Source organism: Pseudonaja textilis, chromosome 1 (genome assembly GCF_049901715.1).
Source record: "Pseudonaja textilis isolate UNSWEBS1 chromosome 1, rPseTex1.2, whole genome shotgun sequence".
In the NCBI taxonomy this organism is placed as follows: domain Eukaryota; kingdom Metazoa; phylum Chordata; class Lepidosauria; order Squamata; family Elapidae; genus Pseudonaja; species Pseudonaja textilis.
The window spans coordinates 81,332,614-81,350,078 of record NC_141990.1 but is presented as its reverse complement, the minus strand read 5'-3'; the positions used below and the strand labels follow the sequence as shown (position 1 = coordinate 81,350,078).

Here is a 17,465-nt window from a genome sequence, read left to right as displayed (position 1 = left end):
GGTCTGTCTTTGGGGAAGCTCAAAACAGGAGGTCCAGAAGCTGTACTTATTAAAGCACTGAAAGAACTGCTTTAACCAGATTGTCATGAAGAGCAGGTGTGATGTTTATTTCTTCTGGATGCATTTGATCTTTTTTTTGTCTGTTGCATTAAATCTTTACTTTAAAATGTAAGCTGGGGTCAAGTGGCCTGAAAATGTAATAAATAAATAATTAAAAAATCAGACAAAAACAAATTCAAATGTATTAGTGACATCTAATTGGATTGGTATCTCTAGTTTCCAAAATACCTAGAATGAGGAGGTTAGGATTACTGAATTATTGAATTTTATAGTTGCCCCACTATAAAAAAGATGTCGAGATTCTAGAAAAAGTGCAGAGAAGAGCAACCAGGATGACTAGGGGACTGCAGACTAAAATATATGAAGAACGGTTGCAGGAATTGGGTATGGATAGTTTAGTGAAGAGAAGGACCAGGGAAGAGATGATAACAGTGTTCCAATATCTGAGGGGCTACTACAGAGAGGAAAGGATAAAACTATTTTGCAAGGCACCTGAAGGCCAGGCAAGGAATAATGGATGGAAACTGATAAAGGGGAGATTCAACCTTGAAATAAGGATAAATTTCCTGACAGCGAGAACAATCAACTAATGGAACAGCTTGCCTTTGGAAGTTTTGGGAGCTTCATCACTGGAGGCTTTCAAGAAGAGTTTGGACTCCCATTTGTCAGAAATGGTGTAGGGTCTTCTGCTTGGGTGGGGAGTTGGACTAGATGACCTACAAGTTCCTTCCAACTCTGTTAATCTGAATCTGAAGGATCTCTGGGAGAATCTGTTGATTCATGAACCCACCCACTCCTTTCTGTATAATAGACTACAGTGGGCCTCCACCACATGTGGCTGTGGGCCACATCTTTCCCACCTTACATCTTAGGTCCTCTACGGTATCCCACGAACACTTTTTTTTAAAAAAAAAGTCAGTAAATTTGCCACCAAATGCCATCACCACCAAGAAAGATCCACTGCTACCCTCTTAAAAGGCACACTCCCAAGTGCCTTCAAAACCTCCAGGAATTTTCATGGTCAAGTCTGGAGCTGCAGCTGCTCAACTAGCTGCCAAATCATTGATTCCTTTGTGGTCACTGATGATTTTTAATTGGGGCTCTTTATCTTTTATGTAGCTGGATGGAGAATTCTGGGAATTGAAGTCCACAAGTCTTAAAGTTGCCAAGTTTGGGGACCCCTGATCTTCTACATGGGGTGCAGACCTGGCCTAGAAGTTGAAGAACTATGTCAGCAGAAGTTGCCCAGCAAAAAAATCTAAAAATGCTGCTTTTATTCTCAGAAAGTTTTAGCTTCAACTAAAAGGAGTCCTGGGCTTTTTTGCCCCATCAAGAATAAAGGTTCACCATCATTTATACAAGCTTTTTGCAGACATCAATTTTCTTAGAGGAGAACGAGGTTTTGTTAGGTCTGAACATCAATAACGTAAATTGCCTAGCAGAAGCTTTGAATACAGCGTTGAAGTGTGCAGGGAAAAGATGCATTGTTAATCCCTATTAAAAGCACATGCACAGATTCCTTAGTTGGAACCTCAGCTGGGTTCTTTTGACACTTAGAAGAAACTTTTTAAAAAATCTTATGACTACATGATCTCATAAACTGTTAACGATTAAAGACAGCCTGCTGAAATTTCTCTTAGATAAGTTGCATAGTTGGAACCGCTTTCTGCTAATTTCCACTAGTGTATTTTTCATAATGATGAAGTGGTTCTTAGGCCAATTTTCTCCCTCATTCCAGGGTTGTTGCTTAGAACTCAATAAATTTCTCTACTTCAGTCTGCCTTCATCAGTCTGAGCCTCATGAGTGTGCCCAGTATAAGTGGGTTTTTGATAATAGATTTTGCTCTCATTTGGACAGGACATTTTCAGTTGCAGAAATCTGAAGCAGCCTTAATATCTTGGTAAACTTAGGGAATGAAATGGAGGGTGGGAGGGGGGGAAGGGCATATTTTTCCATGGACAGAAAAAAATGCATCGTGAAAACATAAAGTAGAGCACCAGGAAACAATTCCTTCTCTCTTAGAGGAACAGTTCGTGTATGTTCATGAACTCATTTTAATGATTGGCAGGCTTGATCAGTGGTGGGATTCAACATTTTTTTACTACCGGTTCTGTGGACATGGATTGGTGGGCGTGGCAGGGGAAAGATACTGTAAAATCTCCAGTCAGAGGTGGTATTTGCTGGTTCTCCAAACTACTCAAAATTTCCACTACTGGTTCTCCAGAACTGGTCAGAACCTGCTGAATACCACCGCTGGGCTTGATCATCAACTCTCTTTGAGCTTTATAATACTGGTCAGCATAATTTTATTTTGGTTGCATTTGGGAGAAGATCCTGCAGAAGTTATTGAAATAGTATTGTAGATTCTAGGCTCTCACTTAAGAAACCTTACTGTTTTTTCAATCCTATTTATTGATGGTATGTATAACAACCCTGCCAGTGACGGTGGTGGTATTCTACTGGTTCTGCCTGGTTCTGCCGAGCTGGTAGCACTGATGAGCGGTGGAGACACAATTGGTTCTCTCCGACGCTTTGCTGTTGGGCCTACCCGCCCACCCGGGCTCCATACTAACCTTTATTCCCTGCTTTTGAAGCGCAGCTGCTTTGCATGGCACAGCAGATTGCTGCGCGGCAGCTGCTGAAGCGACCGGGAGAGTGCAGGATTGCAGGAGGTGAGTCAGAAGGCCTCTGTGCCTATGCAAAGTGCATGTTTGGCACACAAGTATGTGCAAAGTGTGTGCGTGCATGCAAAGCGTGCATACCAAGCCACGCCCACTGAACCGGTGGTAAAAATATTTGAAACGCACCACTGGCCAGTACAATTAATTAATTAATACTAAATACTATATGAATGAAACTTATCCTGTTCTATGTTACATATAATTTATTATATAGATATCCATTACATAAGATTAACATTTTAGAAAAGGACACTTTTCTGTGTACGTACAGCATTTTTGCACTCTTATTATAATTATGATTTTTGTTTAGAAAGGAAATTCATTACTGTATATTGGTCTTCTCTGAGTTCCATGGAAGTTATTTCCTCAACTAAAAACAGTATTGTCCTGTGAACAGACAGATCCATTTTGATTAGAATCGCTTTCAGGGAGAGGCCATTCTGATTCCCCAGACCAGAAGAGAAGAGCAAGATCACCCTTGAATAGCACACAACTTTTTTTAGAATAGGAAAAAAAGAGAAATACATTGGTTTTGTGTGTGTGTGTGTTTATGTGTGAATTTGATCTCGACTCCTGACAACTACCGAAACTAGTCCCTATAGTTTTATTGGAAACTCACAGTCCCTTTCTTGGTTTCTAGTCTGATTGTGTTAACCACTACACCAAACTGGTTCTTATTCTACTATCTATTTTCTTGTGTATTCACAGTTGAGGATATGATTAACTAAATCTGCACCAGATATATACTATGCGATATATGCTAATGAAATTATGTATTCTTGGTCTGACATAATGGTATCGTGATACAATTAATACAAACAATGATAACAGGTCATATTTTTCTTATCTATAAAATTATTTCTGCTTTGGTTTGAATCCTAATTAGAAAATGTTTGAATAAATCTGAAGAAAGCAAATCCTATGCATCTAAGGTCAGCAAAGAACAAAATGAATTCATCGCACAACTTTGTCATCTTCTGGAACTGGGCATAAGAGGAAATGAAGAGTCACCAGAACGTCTGCTCTCCAAGGTTTTCTTTTAAAAATTATACAATAATAAAATGTGTGCCTCTTCAAATTAAGCTACAGAAATAATAGCAAAGCATTAAAGACACCTATTTTATGAGCGGAACCCTTTGAATTAAATAAGATGTCAGATTTTTTTCCAGGACTCTGAATTAATTCTATTTCCACTCTGGTTTTTATTGTAGGCCCTCATGTGGGCCCTTACTATAAAAATGTTATAAATGTTGTTATAATAAAATGCAGTATTAACCTGAAAACACCATGGAGCCAGCAGAAAGATAATAAAAAGCTAGGAAGAATAAAAATGAAATCTTCAGGGGCTGGTTAAAGCTGCCAGAGAGAGGATGTTATTAGGTAAGAGAGTTTTACAGTCCTGGCAGTGTTAATGCACATTCTTGCAGTCCTCAGGTGAGCAGAACAATATATCTGCATAATTTGCACTCTCCTATGCTGACACCTGAACTCTAATTTACCCCAGTAATAAAGCTTGTGAACGATCTTGTCTTTATACTTTACGAGCAGCAATCAATAGATTCCCTTGGCTTCATGCCCCCTTCCATCCATGTCAGCGGCTACACTGAACACACTTCTGTAAGTGTGGTGTAGTGGACTTCGGTAAATGGAAGCAAGATCATACCTCCAAGATGCACAGGGGATAAGGCAATCATGAAAACAGGTCCTATAGAAATAATTGACAGGGCATATTTGTGCTGCAGTTAATATAAAGTGAGGCTAAGCCCTAAACAGTCTACCTCTGATACTGAAGAATGTATAATTCTCATGTATAATTCAGATAGATATGGCATAATTTAACCAGGGGTGGGATTCAACCAGTGTTACTACCGGTTCGGTGACTACGTTTTGCTATGGGTGCATGTTAGTGTTTGGGGACAAACCCCCAAGCAGAGTGCACAGCAGCAGTCAAGCCAGGCAGCCAAATGAGAGAGAGGCTGGGCCCAAGAGTATACACACACTGGAGACAAAAACACTGTTTGTAGTTTTTAAATAGTTATTTAATACACACAGAGATTAAGAAGTGTCATTCAGTCCATATGTCAATATCCAGTATATCCATCCAGTTACCTAGTCAATTAACAGTCAGTACAATGTCTTTATCTGCTTGTAAATCTTTTCCTTCCGATACCTTTCTCTCGAAGACAACGCTGAGTATACACAGCTCACCAAGTAAACAGTCCTTTTGTTCAGTAGAAATGGTATCTTGCACAGTAGCCAACAAGCAGACGTCTCATACAGGAGTAAAACAGCAGGCAGCAGACAGCAGAGAGACCAGCGACCAGTAACACCAGAAACCAGAAACCAGACCAGAAATCAGTAACCAGGAAGCAGGAAGTGTTACGTTACTCTCACTGCCTCTTATTGCTGCCTTGCAACCGCACCCTTAATTATCTAATTACATTGCAGTCAGGTGCTTAAAGCTACAAACACTTAAACCTAGGTTTATATATTTAGTCACCCAAACCTAGTTGGTGTATCCATATACCCAACATTCTCCCCTTTTGGGTGATATAAATATATAATATTATAGTATATTATAGTATAAATAGTATTTTTCACAACTCTCTAGGTGCTTAATGGCACCTTGGGCTTTAGTAAAATTATCAGCTATATTGTCCTCCGACATGCAATACTCCAGCTGTATCATTTTACTCTGTACAGATTGTCTAACATTTAGGTACCTTAAATCTGTATGCTTGCTCCTAGTTTTTACTGCGATATTTGTGGCCATTTGAATTGCTGCCTGATTATCTTCATGTACAATTATAGGATAATATACAGTTATACCCATATCATTTAACATTTGTTTATACATAATTAACTCAGTACATAATAGTGATAAACAGGAGAATTCTGCCTCCATAGTAGACAAACTTATATGCTGTTGTCTTATTGACTTCCAACCTATTAATGTCTTACCCAGCATTATGGCTGTTCCTGAAGTCGACTTTCTTGTGTCTCTTTCAGATGCAAAACTAGCATCTGCATAAGCACTCAATATGAGATCACCTTTTGGTTCTAAATACAGTGCATGGTGTAATGTTCCTTTAAGATATCTTAAGATTCTTTTCAATGCTATCCAATGACATTGAAGCGGATCATTATTATGTCGTGCCAGCTGATTAATACTATAAGCAATATCTGGCCTTGACCAATTGCTAATATATGATAAGCTACCAATCAAAGATTGATATATGACCTTATCAAACTTGGGACTTTGAGTATCCATTTTGCAAATATCTTGACTCATTGGAGTCTTTGCAGGCTTACAAAGTTCCATCTTATAATCTATTAGCAATTTAGATATCTTATCTTCCTGTGATATCTTAAAACCTTCCTGTGTTTTCAATATATTCAAACCTAGATATCTCTTTATCTCTCCTAATTGCTTGATTTTTATTTTCTTACCTAATGATGCTATTATTTTATTTGCTTCATCATTAGTCTCAGTAATCAAGGCAATATCATCAGTGAACAATAATAATAATGATATTTTCCCATTTGTCTCCCTTTTAAACAGACATGGATCGGCTAAACCAGCTTTAAACCCTATATTGTTCAGTTCCTTTACAATATACTGGTTCCATTCATAGCCCGATTGTTTAAGACCATAGAGGCTCTTTTTTAACAACCAACAATCATTATTATTTTCACCTTTCAATCCAATAGGCTTTTTCATATATACAGTATGTCTTAGTGGAGCATGCAAGTAAGCAGTTTCCACATCTAAATGGTTAACTATATATTTCTTGCTTGCTGCCCACACTAAAGCTGCCCTTAATGTTGCTGCTTTAAGACTAGGTGCAAATACCTCATCATAGTCATTTGCACTTTGTCTAAAACCTTGGGCTACTAATCTTGCCTTATGGATTATATTTCCATCTTTATCAGTTTTTATCTTAAAAATCCATTTGCAGCCAATGGGTTTTATATCTACAGGTAATCTCACATTTTCATATACTTTCATATCCTTTAAGGATCTCAATTCCTTATTCATTGCTGCATACCAACTTTCCTTATCTTTAGTAGGATACCTTTTTATCTCCTCCACAGTAGATGGAACTTTATTATCCTGGCACACTGTGTTAGCCTGGTATCTATCAGGCGGTCTAGATATACGTGTAGTTCTTCTGGGAATTACAGGGCTTGTATGAGGACTTTTTTGAATTACTACCTGTTCAGGTTCCTCAGCTATTGGTTCTATTTCTTCTTCTATGGGCACAATTTCTTCCTGTACTTCTCTTTTTACTTTATTTTTAAAGTTACAGGGATAATTAATGGGATTTCTATAGGATTCAATAATCACTTCTTTATTGCTATCCTGTTCGAACTTATCCCATCCTACGTGCTCTAGAAATTGGGCATTGGCACTACATAACACCTTAGATGTGCCTTTCTCCCAAAATCTATATGCCCTATGGTTAGCTTGGTAACCAAAGAAGAAAAATTGTTTAGCTCTGTGTTGCCCTTTACGCCTGAGTTGTGTAGGGATATGCACCCATGCTGGTGCACCATATGTGTGCAGGTAACTCAGATCAGGCTTCCTGCCATGCCACATGGTGAATGGTATTTCACCAGTAGTTGAGTTAACCACGTTGTTCAATATGTGATTAGCACACATTGTGGCCTCCCCCCACAAAGAATCAGGTAATCCAGAATCAGTTAACATTGTTCTAACCATTGCCTGTAGTGTTTGGCCTCTTCTCTCTATAAATGCGTTGTGTTGTGGTCTGTATGGTGCAGATTTCTTGTGCTCTATTCCAGCTACCTTTAATCTATTCTGGAATTTGCTGTTAACAAATTCCGTACCGTTATCTGTCACCAAGGTTATCAGTTGCCGTTTAGTCTTTCTTTCTGCAAACTTTAACCAGTTGAAGAAATGTTGATATGTTTCAGTTTTGCTTTTCATTAAGTAGCAAAACCCATATCTAGAGTAATGGTCCATAATGCTCAGTATATATCGAGCACCCCCCATACTGGGTTTCTTTGGACCTATAATGTCTGCAAATACAACTTCTAAAGGTTCTTTAGTTTTGAAACCATTTAGCCTATTTGCAGGCAATATTTTACTCTTATTTTCACAGCAGACATTACAACGCAAATATTTATCACAGGGTTTTAACCTTATGCCATCAGATAACTCTACTGTACGTTTTAGCATTTTAAAATTTACATGCCCCAAACGCCTATGCAATAAATGGATACATTCATTATGAGGCTTGATATTGTTAAATACAGTCTGTGCCTCCCCTTTCTTACTATCATGTAAGACATACAATGTTCCATTTAAAGCTGCAGTTACCTTTTTGTTATCTTTTTCCAGTATGCACTTATTATTCTTAAATGTAACTACATAACCTAGTTTATCTAATACTCTTACAGAAAGTAAGTTCATCTTTAACTGTGGTACATACAACATTTTTATATTCTGTTTTAAACATGGACAATATGCAATACCTTCACCCTTGGCCTTGAGGTGCCAGCCATTCGCGAGTGATATATGCTGAGAGCTTGTAGACATTTTTATAAACTTTGTCTTATCTCTCGTGATGCAGTGGGATGCACCACTATCCACCACCCATAAATCACTCTTCACATCACAGTTGTTAAACATGGCTAGTTCAAAGGATTTCTTTGGCTTTTTTACATTCTGGCGTTTTCCTTTCTTGCAGAATCTTGCCAAATGTCCTCTGCCTCCACAATTAAAACACTTTTTAATTGTGTATGCCGTCGAAGATAAATTCTCTTCCTCCGGGTGCTTTATTTTACATAGCTGGTTTCTTTCCAGCTTTGAAGATAATTTCTCTTCTTTATTAGGCTTATCTTCTCTCAGCTGGTCACGTTCACTCCTTCTTCTGGCTTCTTCTAATAGCCTGCCGGTAATCTCAGTTACTGATAAACTGTCTTTTGGCAATACCTCTAAAGCAGTCACAAAATCATCATAGCTTCGATCCAATGAAGACAGTATGATGTATACTTGTTGCAACTCATTAAATATAAGCTCTTTTTCTTGTAATTCTTGAAAAATGCTTTTCATACAGTTTAAATGAGTTAACATGTCTCCATTCTTCTCAAGATGTGTTCTAAACAGCTTCCGTGTAAGATTGATATGAGCTCCTACACTGTCTCGAACATAAATCTTCTTGAGATTCTCCCAGCAGTTTGCAGCATTTCACTCTCCACGGATATGAATGAGTTGCTGGTCTGAGAGAGTCAGACCTATGATGCATAAAGCCTGCTCATTCTTTCGTTCATAGTCTTGTATCTTTTTGGCATCCTCTTCTACATTAGGATCTAAATTAGATACATCTGGTGGGTTTGTAATTATGTCCCACAAACCTTCTCTTCGTAGCAGTAAACTACATTTCATTGACCATGAAACATAGTTTGTTCCATCTAGTCTGGATATCATGGACAGACTTGGCAAATTTACTTGTGCCATTGCTCCTCAGATAAATAACTATTCAACAAACAGTTTGTACAGTAATGTGCAACTCACTCCAACTCTCACTGGTATATCCTGGTTAGTTAGACTGTGCGGGCTGGGCCCATAACCAATGTTAGTGTTTGGGGACAAACCCCCAAGCAGAGTGCACAGCAGCAGTCAAGCCAGGCAGCCAAATGAGAGAGAGGCTGGGCCCAAGAGTATACACACACTGGAGACAAAAACACTGTTTGTAGTTTTTAAATAGTTATTTAATACACACAGAGATTAAGAAGTGTCATTCAGTCCATATGTCAATATCCAGTATATCCATCCAGTTACCTAGTCAATTAACAGTCAGTACAATGTCTTTATCTGCTTGTAAATCTTTTCCTTCCGATACCTTTCTCTCGAAGACAACGCTGAGTATACACAGCTCACCAAGTAAACAGTCCTTTTGTTCAGTAGAAATGGTATCTTGCACAGTAGCCAACAAGCAGACGTCTCATACAGGAGTAAAACAGCAGGCAGCAGACAGCAGAGAGACCAGCGACCAGTAACACCAGAAACCAGAAACCAGACCAGAAATCAGTAACCAGGAAGCAGGAAGTGTTACGTTACTCTCACTGCCTCTTATTGCTGCCTTGCAACCGCACCCTTAATTATCTAATTACATTGCAGTCAGGTGCTTAAAGCTACAAACACTTAAACCTAGGTTTATATATTTAGTCACCCAAACCTAGTTGGTGTATCCATATACCCAACAGTGCATGTAAAAAACCTTAAGCTGTGCCGCCGGGACAGCTGAATAGCACTGCTCATGGGTGCGCAGCGTTTGAAAAGCGTCTTTTTTTCCTGCTTTTTCAACCTCAGCTGTGCCGCGCAAAGCAACTGAGGTTGAAAAAGCAGGAAATAAAGGGCAGGTAAGAGCCCAGGTGGGCGGGTGGGTGGGCCAAACAGCAGCAAAGAGAGAACCGGTTTGGTGTCTGCTGCTCTTCAGAGCTACCAGTTCTATAGAGCCAGGCAAAACAGGTATCATCCCACCCCTGAATTTAACCCAAGGTTATTCTAGGAACAGCTGCCTGCCATTATCCCCCAATAATAAATGTAGAGATCATATATTGAGCTTTGATGTTACATTGCTTGTCTGCTGCTTTCTTGGTAAGGTAGTATCTTAGAGATCATAAAACTATATTCAAAAATAAAATTTCATGAACAGATAGTATAGTTTAGACATCTTTTTCTTGCATGAGTTACACCAACCTAATCATTCCTCCAGGCTTAATTGTATATTGTCAGAGTAGCTGTGATGACCCAGGGTGGGATACAAATGTAACAAAATCCAAAACGTAAATAAATGTCCTTTAATGCCTCCAACTTGGCTCCACTGTTCAATAATACTCAGTTGGAGATAAAACGTACTCAAAAATAGTCTTCAAAAGAAAGCAATACAGTCCGAACTTAATGAGCAGATAGAGGTAAAATAAAAAAAACCAAACAAACTACAATGATGAAATTTCCACAACAGAACAGGAGAAGTATTTACCAAATTCAAGGAGATAACAAGGCACTGTCTGTTGGAAGGACGCCAACCAAGATAACTTCAAACCAAAATAAAACATACTTTGTTTCCAGTGTTCACCAGGACGCGGGTCCAAACACTTGTTCAGTTATCACAGCTGCAGCCCATGAAGAGGATCAAAGCCCTCTCCTCTGGATTAGACCACATCTCTCCCTTATCCTCTCCTCCCTGCGTGCTCTAGGATGGATAGGGGATGGGCCTGGGTCGTCTTCCGACTGCTCAGCTGGCCTCTGCCCTTCCCCAGCCTCCTCCACAACCTCCAGAGCCACACTTCCACTCCCTGTTGGCTGTTCCTCCTCCCCCTCAGAGTTAGTCTCCACCAGGGGCATGACAGTAGCTCTCTCCTCTCCTCCCCTTTCCTCTCCTCCCCTCTCCTCCACTCCCCTCCTCTCTCCCCCTTCTCCATTCCGTTCCTCTGGCCAGCTGTCTATTGCCTGTCTTCTTAGCAACCTTTCTTTTTGGAAGTGATTTGTTCGCTTTCATTCTGAATTCAAAGGAACAATACAGGTAGTCCTTGACTTACAGCCGTTTATTTAGCGACCGTACAAAGTTACAACAGCACTGAAAAAAGTGACTTATGGTGGGTTTTCACAATTACAACTGTTGCAGCAACCCCAAGATCACAGGATAAAATTGGAGCGCTTGGCAATTGATATGTATTTACGACAATTGTGATCATCTTTTGTGACTTTTTGACACACAAGGTCAATGGGGAAGCCAGATCCACTTAACATCTGTGTTACTAATTTAACAGTTGCAGTGATTCACTCAACAAATGGGTCCACAAAGGTTGCAAAATGGGGCAAAATTCATTTAGCAACTCTCTTGCTTAGCAACAAAACTTTTGGGATTGATTGTCGTCAGTTGAGGACTCCCTGTAAAATACTTTTCCTGATGGAGCTGACAGGCTATTAAAGCCATTCTTATTATTTGGACAGGTGTGTATATGCTCAGGGAATAAAAACACATTCTCACTCGATTCAGGACTTTAAATACTAAAACTTGCACTTTGATTTAGGCTTGTAAATAATGCAAAATTAGTATTATATGATCAATGTACATAGTTACCATATGCATTCTGAATTATGTACCAGCCTACAGTTCTAATTTGTTTTCAGCTCTTCAAAGTAAATAGTAATCTGGTCTGGATGTAATAAATTTAGGTTAACTGCAATCAGATTTTTTTCTTCTTTAAATAAGGTTGCAGCTCACAAATTCAACCAAGCAAGTAAAAACAGGGGTGCGATTCAATTTTTTTAACAACCGGTTCTGTGGGCGTGGCTAAGTTGGTGGGCGTGGCTTGGTGGTCATGTTATTGGCTGGGTGTGGCCAACTTAATATCACTCACATAGAGTCACGCATCTCCTCGCCTGGCCTCTCATGACTGTGGGGATGCTGCAACAGTCATAAGTGTGAAAAATGGTCATAAGTCACTTTTTTCAGTGCCATTGTAACTTTGAACGGTCACTCCACACAAGTAAAGTACCAGCAAAGGAAGGGAAAAAAACTCCAGAGACGTTCCTGAGACAGGAAGTCCAGTCCTGCCAAGAATGTTATAAGGGTTAACAGAGAGGCAGTTTCTATAAGCAGCACCAGAATGTTTCCTTCCTACCTTCCTTACAGGATTAGGCCAGTAATTTCTTCTAACAACCAGTTCTCCGAATTGCTTAGAATGTTAACAACTGGTTCTAACGAATAGGTGCGAACTGGTAGAATCCCACCTCTGAGTAAAAGGCTCTTGGGAGCTCCAATTTTCAATATGAGCAGAAGTATCTTCAGATCTTGGTTGCAGAAAGCCAAATAGCTATGTGACGGCAGCAGAAAAATATGGAGCACTGAGCTGTTTGTTCCTATTTCTGTTGTGATCTGGAATTTTGCAGCCAAGATCTGTAGCTCTAGTTAACTTCATATTTGGGGGAAATCTCTTTTGAAATTGACTGTAGACTTCCACTCAGATCAGAATTTCTGCTGACCCACGTAACTTTTTCTTAACTACCTGTACTTTGGGGGGAACTTGTTTGGAGTCTGCTGAACACTTCTTTACTTTTATCCGGATTTAACAATATATCAGAGAGAGGGACTGTTAAGTCAAAGAGAGCTATTGTTTTATTTACTTGACATCCAAAATCATCAGGATTGATGAAACCACAGACTAGGGACAGCAGGAGGCAGTCTAAAAGCAAGCTGCCTAGAGTTGCCACAAACAGCAAGATGGGCGGTATATATATTTAATAATAGTAAAACAAAACAAATAAACAAAAAGGCAATTTTTCACCACTATTGCACACATTCTCCTTAACATTTAATAATAGTTACTTTCCACCTGGCTATTCAGTAAAGCTTTTAACACATCAGTATGATTTTATAATTTCTGAACAAATCTAAAACCAGGAAAAAACCCACACAGATCATACATTGTAATCATACAAAATATGAAGTTGGCAGAAGGCATAACATTAAGACTCTCATTTTTAATGGATTACATTCAGTATAACAGCTGTAAGGGAATCAATAAAAGCAATGCCAGATAAAGCACTAATTAAAATACTATAATAAAAATACTAATACTTTAGCCAGGTATAACATTACTATTATAATTATCATAAATAAACCATTACAAGTAGTGAGTCTGGGGAAAAAAAAACTAACCAGCAGGCAGCTTTGGTTTCAAAGCTCAAAGATGTTAGTTAGTTTAGTACATCTTTAGTTCAAAGATGTACTAAAAAAGGAAGGATATAATTATGGCAATAAGACAAGAAATGAAGATGATAACTGGGCCATGCATAATGCCATAAAACCATAATGTGGTTTTGTGGCTTAGCATGCTGTAAAAAACAGCCATTGTGGTTTGTAAACTAGAGTTTGTAGCTTAACACAATGGGTAACCCTAGAAAATTGTAGCTAATGTAACAAATCAGTATTTTGTGAGCCCTGCCTCAACTTCCTGAGGGGGCCCATGGCATGTTCAGTGTAGCTTAAATGCCTACTTTTGATCTAGACTGCAAGGAATGACAAATCGAAAAATTCAGCTACTATTTTTACTGTTCTACCAGACAAAATCTAGATTACCTTTTGAACATGAACTATATTTGTGCAGTTATCTAGCCTAAAATATATCTTAATAGCATACTCTCAAGAGGCTACTTAGAAAACTGTCTTCTTCATATGAGGAGGAAGGGATGGAGTTTTGCTTCTTCTTGCATGAAGACCACTTGATTCTTATGGTCTTCACACAAGAGGGATGAAGCTTGTAGCTATCACTTGCTGGTACACACTTCTCATACACCAGTTGCCAGAAGAGTAGTTGTTTACCAACGGGAGGCAGCTATTGGTTTCTAATCTCTGATTTGTTATGTTAAACCATTTTCTCCAAGTTTTAATTACAAGTAGTAGAAAATTCTAACAGGATCTTCATTACAACGACTTTGGTATCTTAGGTATTGTAATCCTCACTCCCCCAGAAGAAGTTTCTTTTCCTTGGTGGGAACATATTAATGAATGGACTGTCTCTGTTGCATTATCAGGCAATAAAATGGTATATACTATGGTGTAGGGCTGTAATGGTAGAAGTAAGGTTCCCAGGTGGTTTATTCCTTGTGTTCTTAGGGTGCACACAAAGTACTGTCTTCTCATCTTGCTTTGTTTTACTTTATTTTGGATCTGGTAATTATATGAGCAGCTGTTCAAGTAATATAGGCTTTTCACAATAAAAATTGAGGGTTAGTCACAGCTGTGCACTTGTAGTCCATATGCACTGACAAATAGCTTGAGGTTGGAGGGGGAATCTGTGACTTCCTGCTTGTAGATCTTTCTTCCCCTTCTGGAAGCCAGAGAAGAATGTTTCTTATCATTAAAACCAGTCCCACCGGTGAGAGTGATATCATACCTATAATGGAAGTTGCACAATTGGAACATGGAAAATTAAAAATGAAAAAATGGTCATAAAAACAGTCAGGACAAAATGGAATGTTGAGGGTTGGAGACTGGACAATGTAGTGTAAAAATGAATTAAATTTACAATAGCAACATAAATGCTAGTGCAGATAATTCCCCAGTTCCTAATAGCAAGGAAAGAATATATTTTATAAACTAATGGGAATTCTCCTGCATTTCCATACAAGGAAGTCTAGATTAAATTCTACTACCAAGGTTATATATGACCACAGAGGACAGTGCAGATGCTAAAATGCTCCATTTCAACCCTCCCCCCCTTTAATGGTACAACTGTAATATGACAAAGCAAAACTATTTAAACATCAATTTAGTGACATTGAAAAGAACAATGATTAAATTACCCATTTGAACACCATATCTCACTTTGGTGCTTCCAGATTCGTGGAATGCGTGAAGAAAATAACATGCTAAAAGAACAAATAGATACCTTCAGAGAAACTGTAACAATTCATGAGATGGAACTGAAAGCCAACAGAGAAACCATCATGAGGCTTGTCTCAGAAGTGAACAAGGAGCAAAAAAAAGCAGCGGCTTGCTCTCAAGACATAGAAAAGCTAAGTGATGTATGTCTGTTAGTGCATGTTTATGACCTAAGAGCTTTCTTTATATATGAGGTGTTTGTGCATTCAGTCTGCATAACTGGATGTGAATTCCCAAGAGCCTCTGTGGTGCAGTGGTTAGAATGCAGTACTGCAGACTACTTCTCCTGACTACCGGCTTGCCTGCAATTTGGCAGTTCAAATCCCACCAGGCTCAAGGTTGACTCAACCTTCCAACCTTCTGAAGTCGGCAAAATGAGGGCCCAGATTGCTGAGGGCAATATTCTGACTCTGTAAAACCGCTTAGAGGGGGCTGTAAAGCACTAGAAAGCGGTTTATAAGTGCTATTTCTAGTGCTATTAAAGTGTATTCCAAAATGTTTTCTGAAGTCTTGCCTAGATAGGAGAACTAGAGCTTTGAGATCAGAACTATCTTTTTTCTTTTTTTCATTTTCGTAAGTATGGAAATGTACAGGAACCTCTTATTCAAATTGAGACTACAGCATTGTTGATTTGGACCAAATTCAACTCCATTTTTTCTTTTCTTTGGGGTTATGCACCAGATAGCTGCTTTTCAGTATTGGGGAACAATTACCTGTAGACAGTTTTTAAGCCAATGTTAGACAAATTCATGCCCTCTTGATACCTGATATTTTAGCTCCCCTCAGATGCAACCTGTGTGCTCGGTGACAAGGAATTGAGGAGGTGACTGAACTGGCTTTTAAATTTGGCACTCACATGAAAAGTTTCCCCCAAGTTTTCTGAAATGTTTATCCTATGCTGTCAACTCATTCTGCAGTTGAATTTGTAAAATCACAAATCCAAACCGTTCAGTAAAAGCAATGGAAGTTGGAAGCAATTTTTACATCAAAGTAATGTAAATAAAAAAAAATCATACATAGTAGGTTCATTCCAGGGGTGGGATTCAGCCAATGTTACTACCGGTTTGGTGACTACGTTTTGCACCTTAAGCTGTGCTGCCCGGACAGCTGAAAAGCGCAGCATGCAGGTATGCAGCATTTGAAAACCCTCTTTTCTCCAGGTTGAAAAAGCAGGAAATAAAGGACAGGTAAGAGCCCGGGTGGGTGGGTGGGCCAAACAGCAGCAAATGCAGAACCAGTTCAGGGTCTGCTGCTCTTCAGAGCTACCAGTTCTATAGAACCGGGCAGAACTGGTAGCACCCCACCCCTGGTTCATTCATATGTATGATATTCATATGCTGAAGATGTATCCTCATAATAATATCTTCACCTCATGGTTGGCCTTCTGCTGAAGAAGGCTGCAGTTGGACTAAGACTGTTTTAGTATTAATTAATAATTTCCAGCTTGTGCCAGCTGAGCAACCTGACAAATAGGTCCCATGGAGGAGTCTTCAGAGGATGGCAATCTGCTGTACTCCAGGTGGCTCACTCTGTGTTTTCCTCCTCCTATCCAACCACTGCCCTGAAACCTTTCCATGTTATAATGTGTGTTAGCAGCAACACCACCCAGTCCCATTGCCAGGCACTGTAAATGTAGGCTGTGAAGGCCGTGTTCTGTCTTTCTCAAGGATGAGAGTCTGTGCATTCATTTCATGGACACTGCCTGACTATTCTAATTTTTGTTGTTTGCATATGGAAATATTGACCTTATGAAAAACCTAGCCAGGATCTTCTAGGAGGTTGATATTCCCTTTATGACCCCAGACTGATGGCAACATTTGTTTGCAAGGTAGCCTCTCACCCTTTTCATGCACAGCAGCTGACATTTCCCTCAAGGACATTTCCCCCCACAAAGATTTTATGGAGATTTTCAGTCATCCAGGTCATGGTTGTTCTATGGGTGCTTTTTCAAGAGGCAACGGGACTTTCTGGTTAAACCAGAAAGTCCAGTTGACTCTTGAAAAAGTACTTTTGGGTTTCCCAAAGGTTGGAGTCACATACTATACCAGTTGTTAAAAAGTTCTGTCCATAGCAATATTGAGGCATCAATAACACTGCATAATTCTTAGCATGTAAACCGGGATTGAAGTGTGGCAGTTTGCAATGCTGAATGTTGCTGTGATGACCCAGGGTAGGATACACAATAAACACAGTCACAAAAAACAGGTGAAGCTCTTTCCTTCACTTTGCTTCCAAGCTCCAAATATCCTTGACTGGAGACAAAAAAACTCCCACACAAGCAGTTACAAGAAGGAGGAAATG

At 39.2% G+C, this 17,465-nt stretch overlaps 1 protein-coding gene across 2 annotated transcripts in view; it reads left to right on the top strand.

The window, feature by feature from the left end:
- The window catches only part of CCDC170 (coiled-coil domain containing 170), a 73,128-nt gene that overhangs the window by 26,769 nt on the left and 28,894 nt on the right, over window positions 1–17,465 (top strand). For both annotated transcript variants that reach the window (XM_026705015.2, XM_087939409.1), the window contains exons 4-5: window positions 3,629–3,773; window positions 15,122–15,307. In XM_026705015.2, coding sequence (XP_026560800.1) covers window positions 3,629–3,773; window positions 15,122–15,307 — 331 coding nt within the window. The remainder of the gene's footprint in view (window positions 1–3,628; window positions 3,774–15,121; window positions 15,308–17,465) is intronic.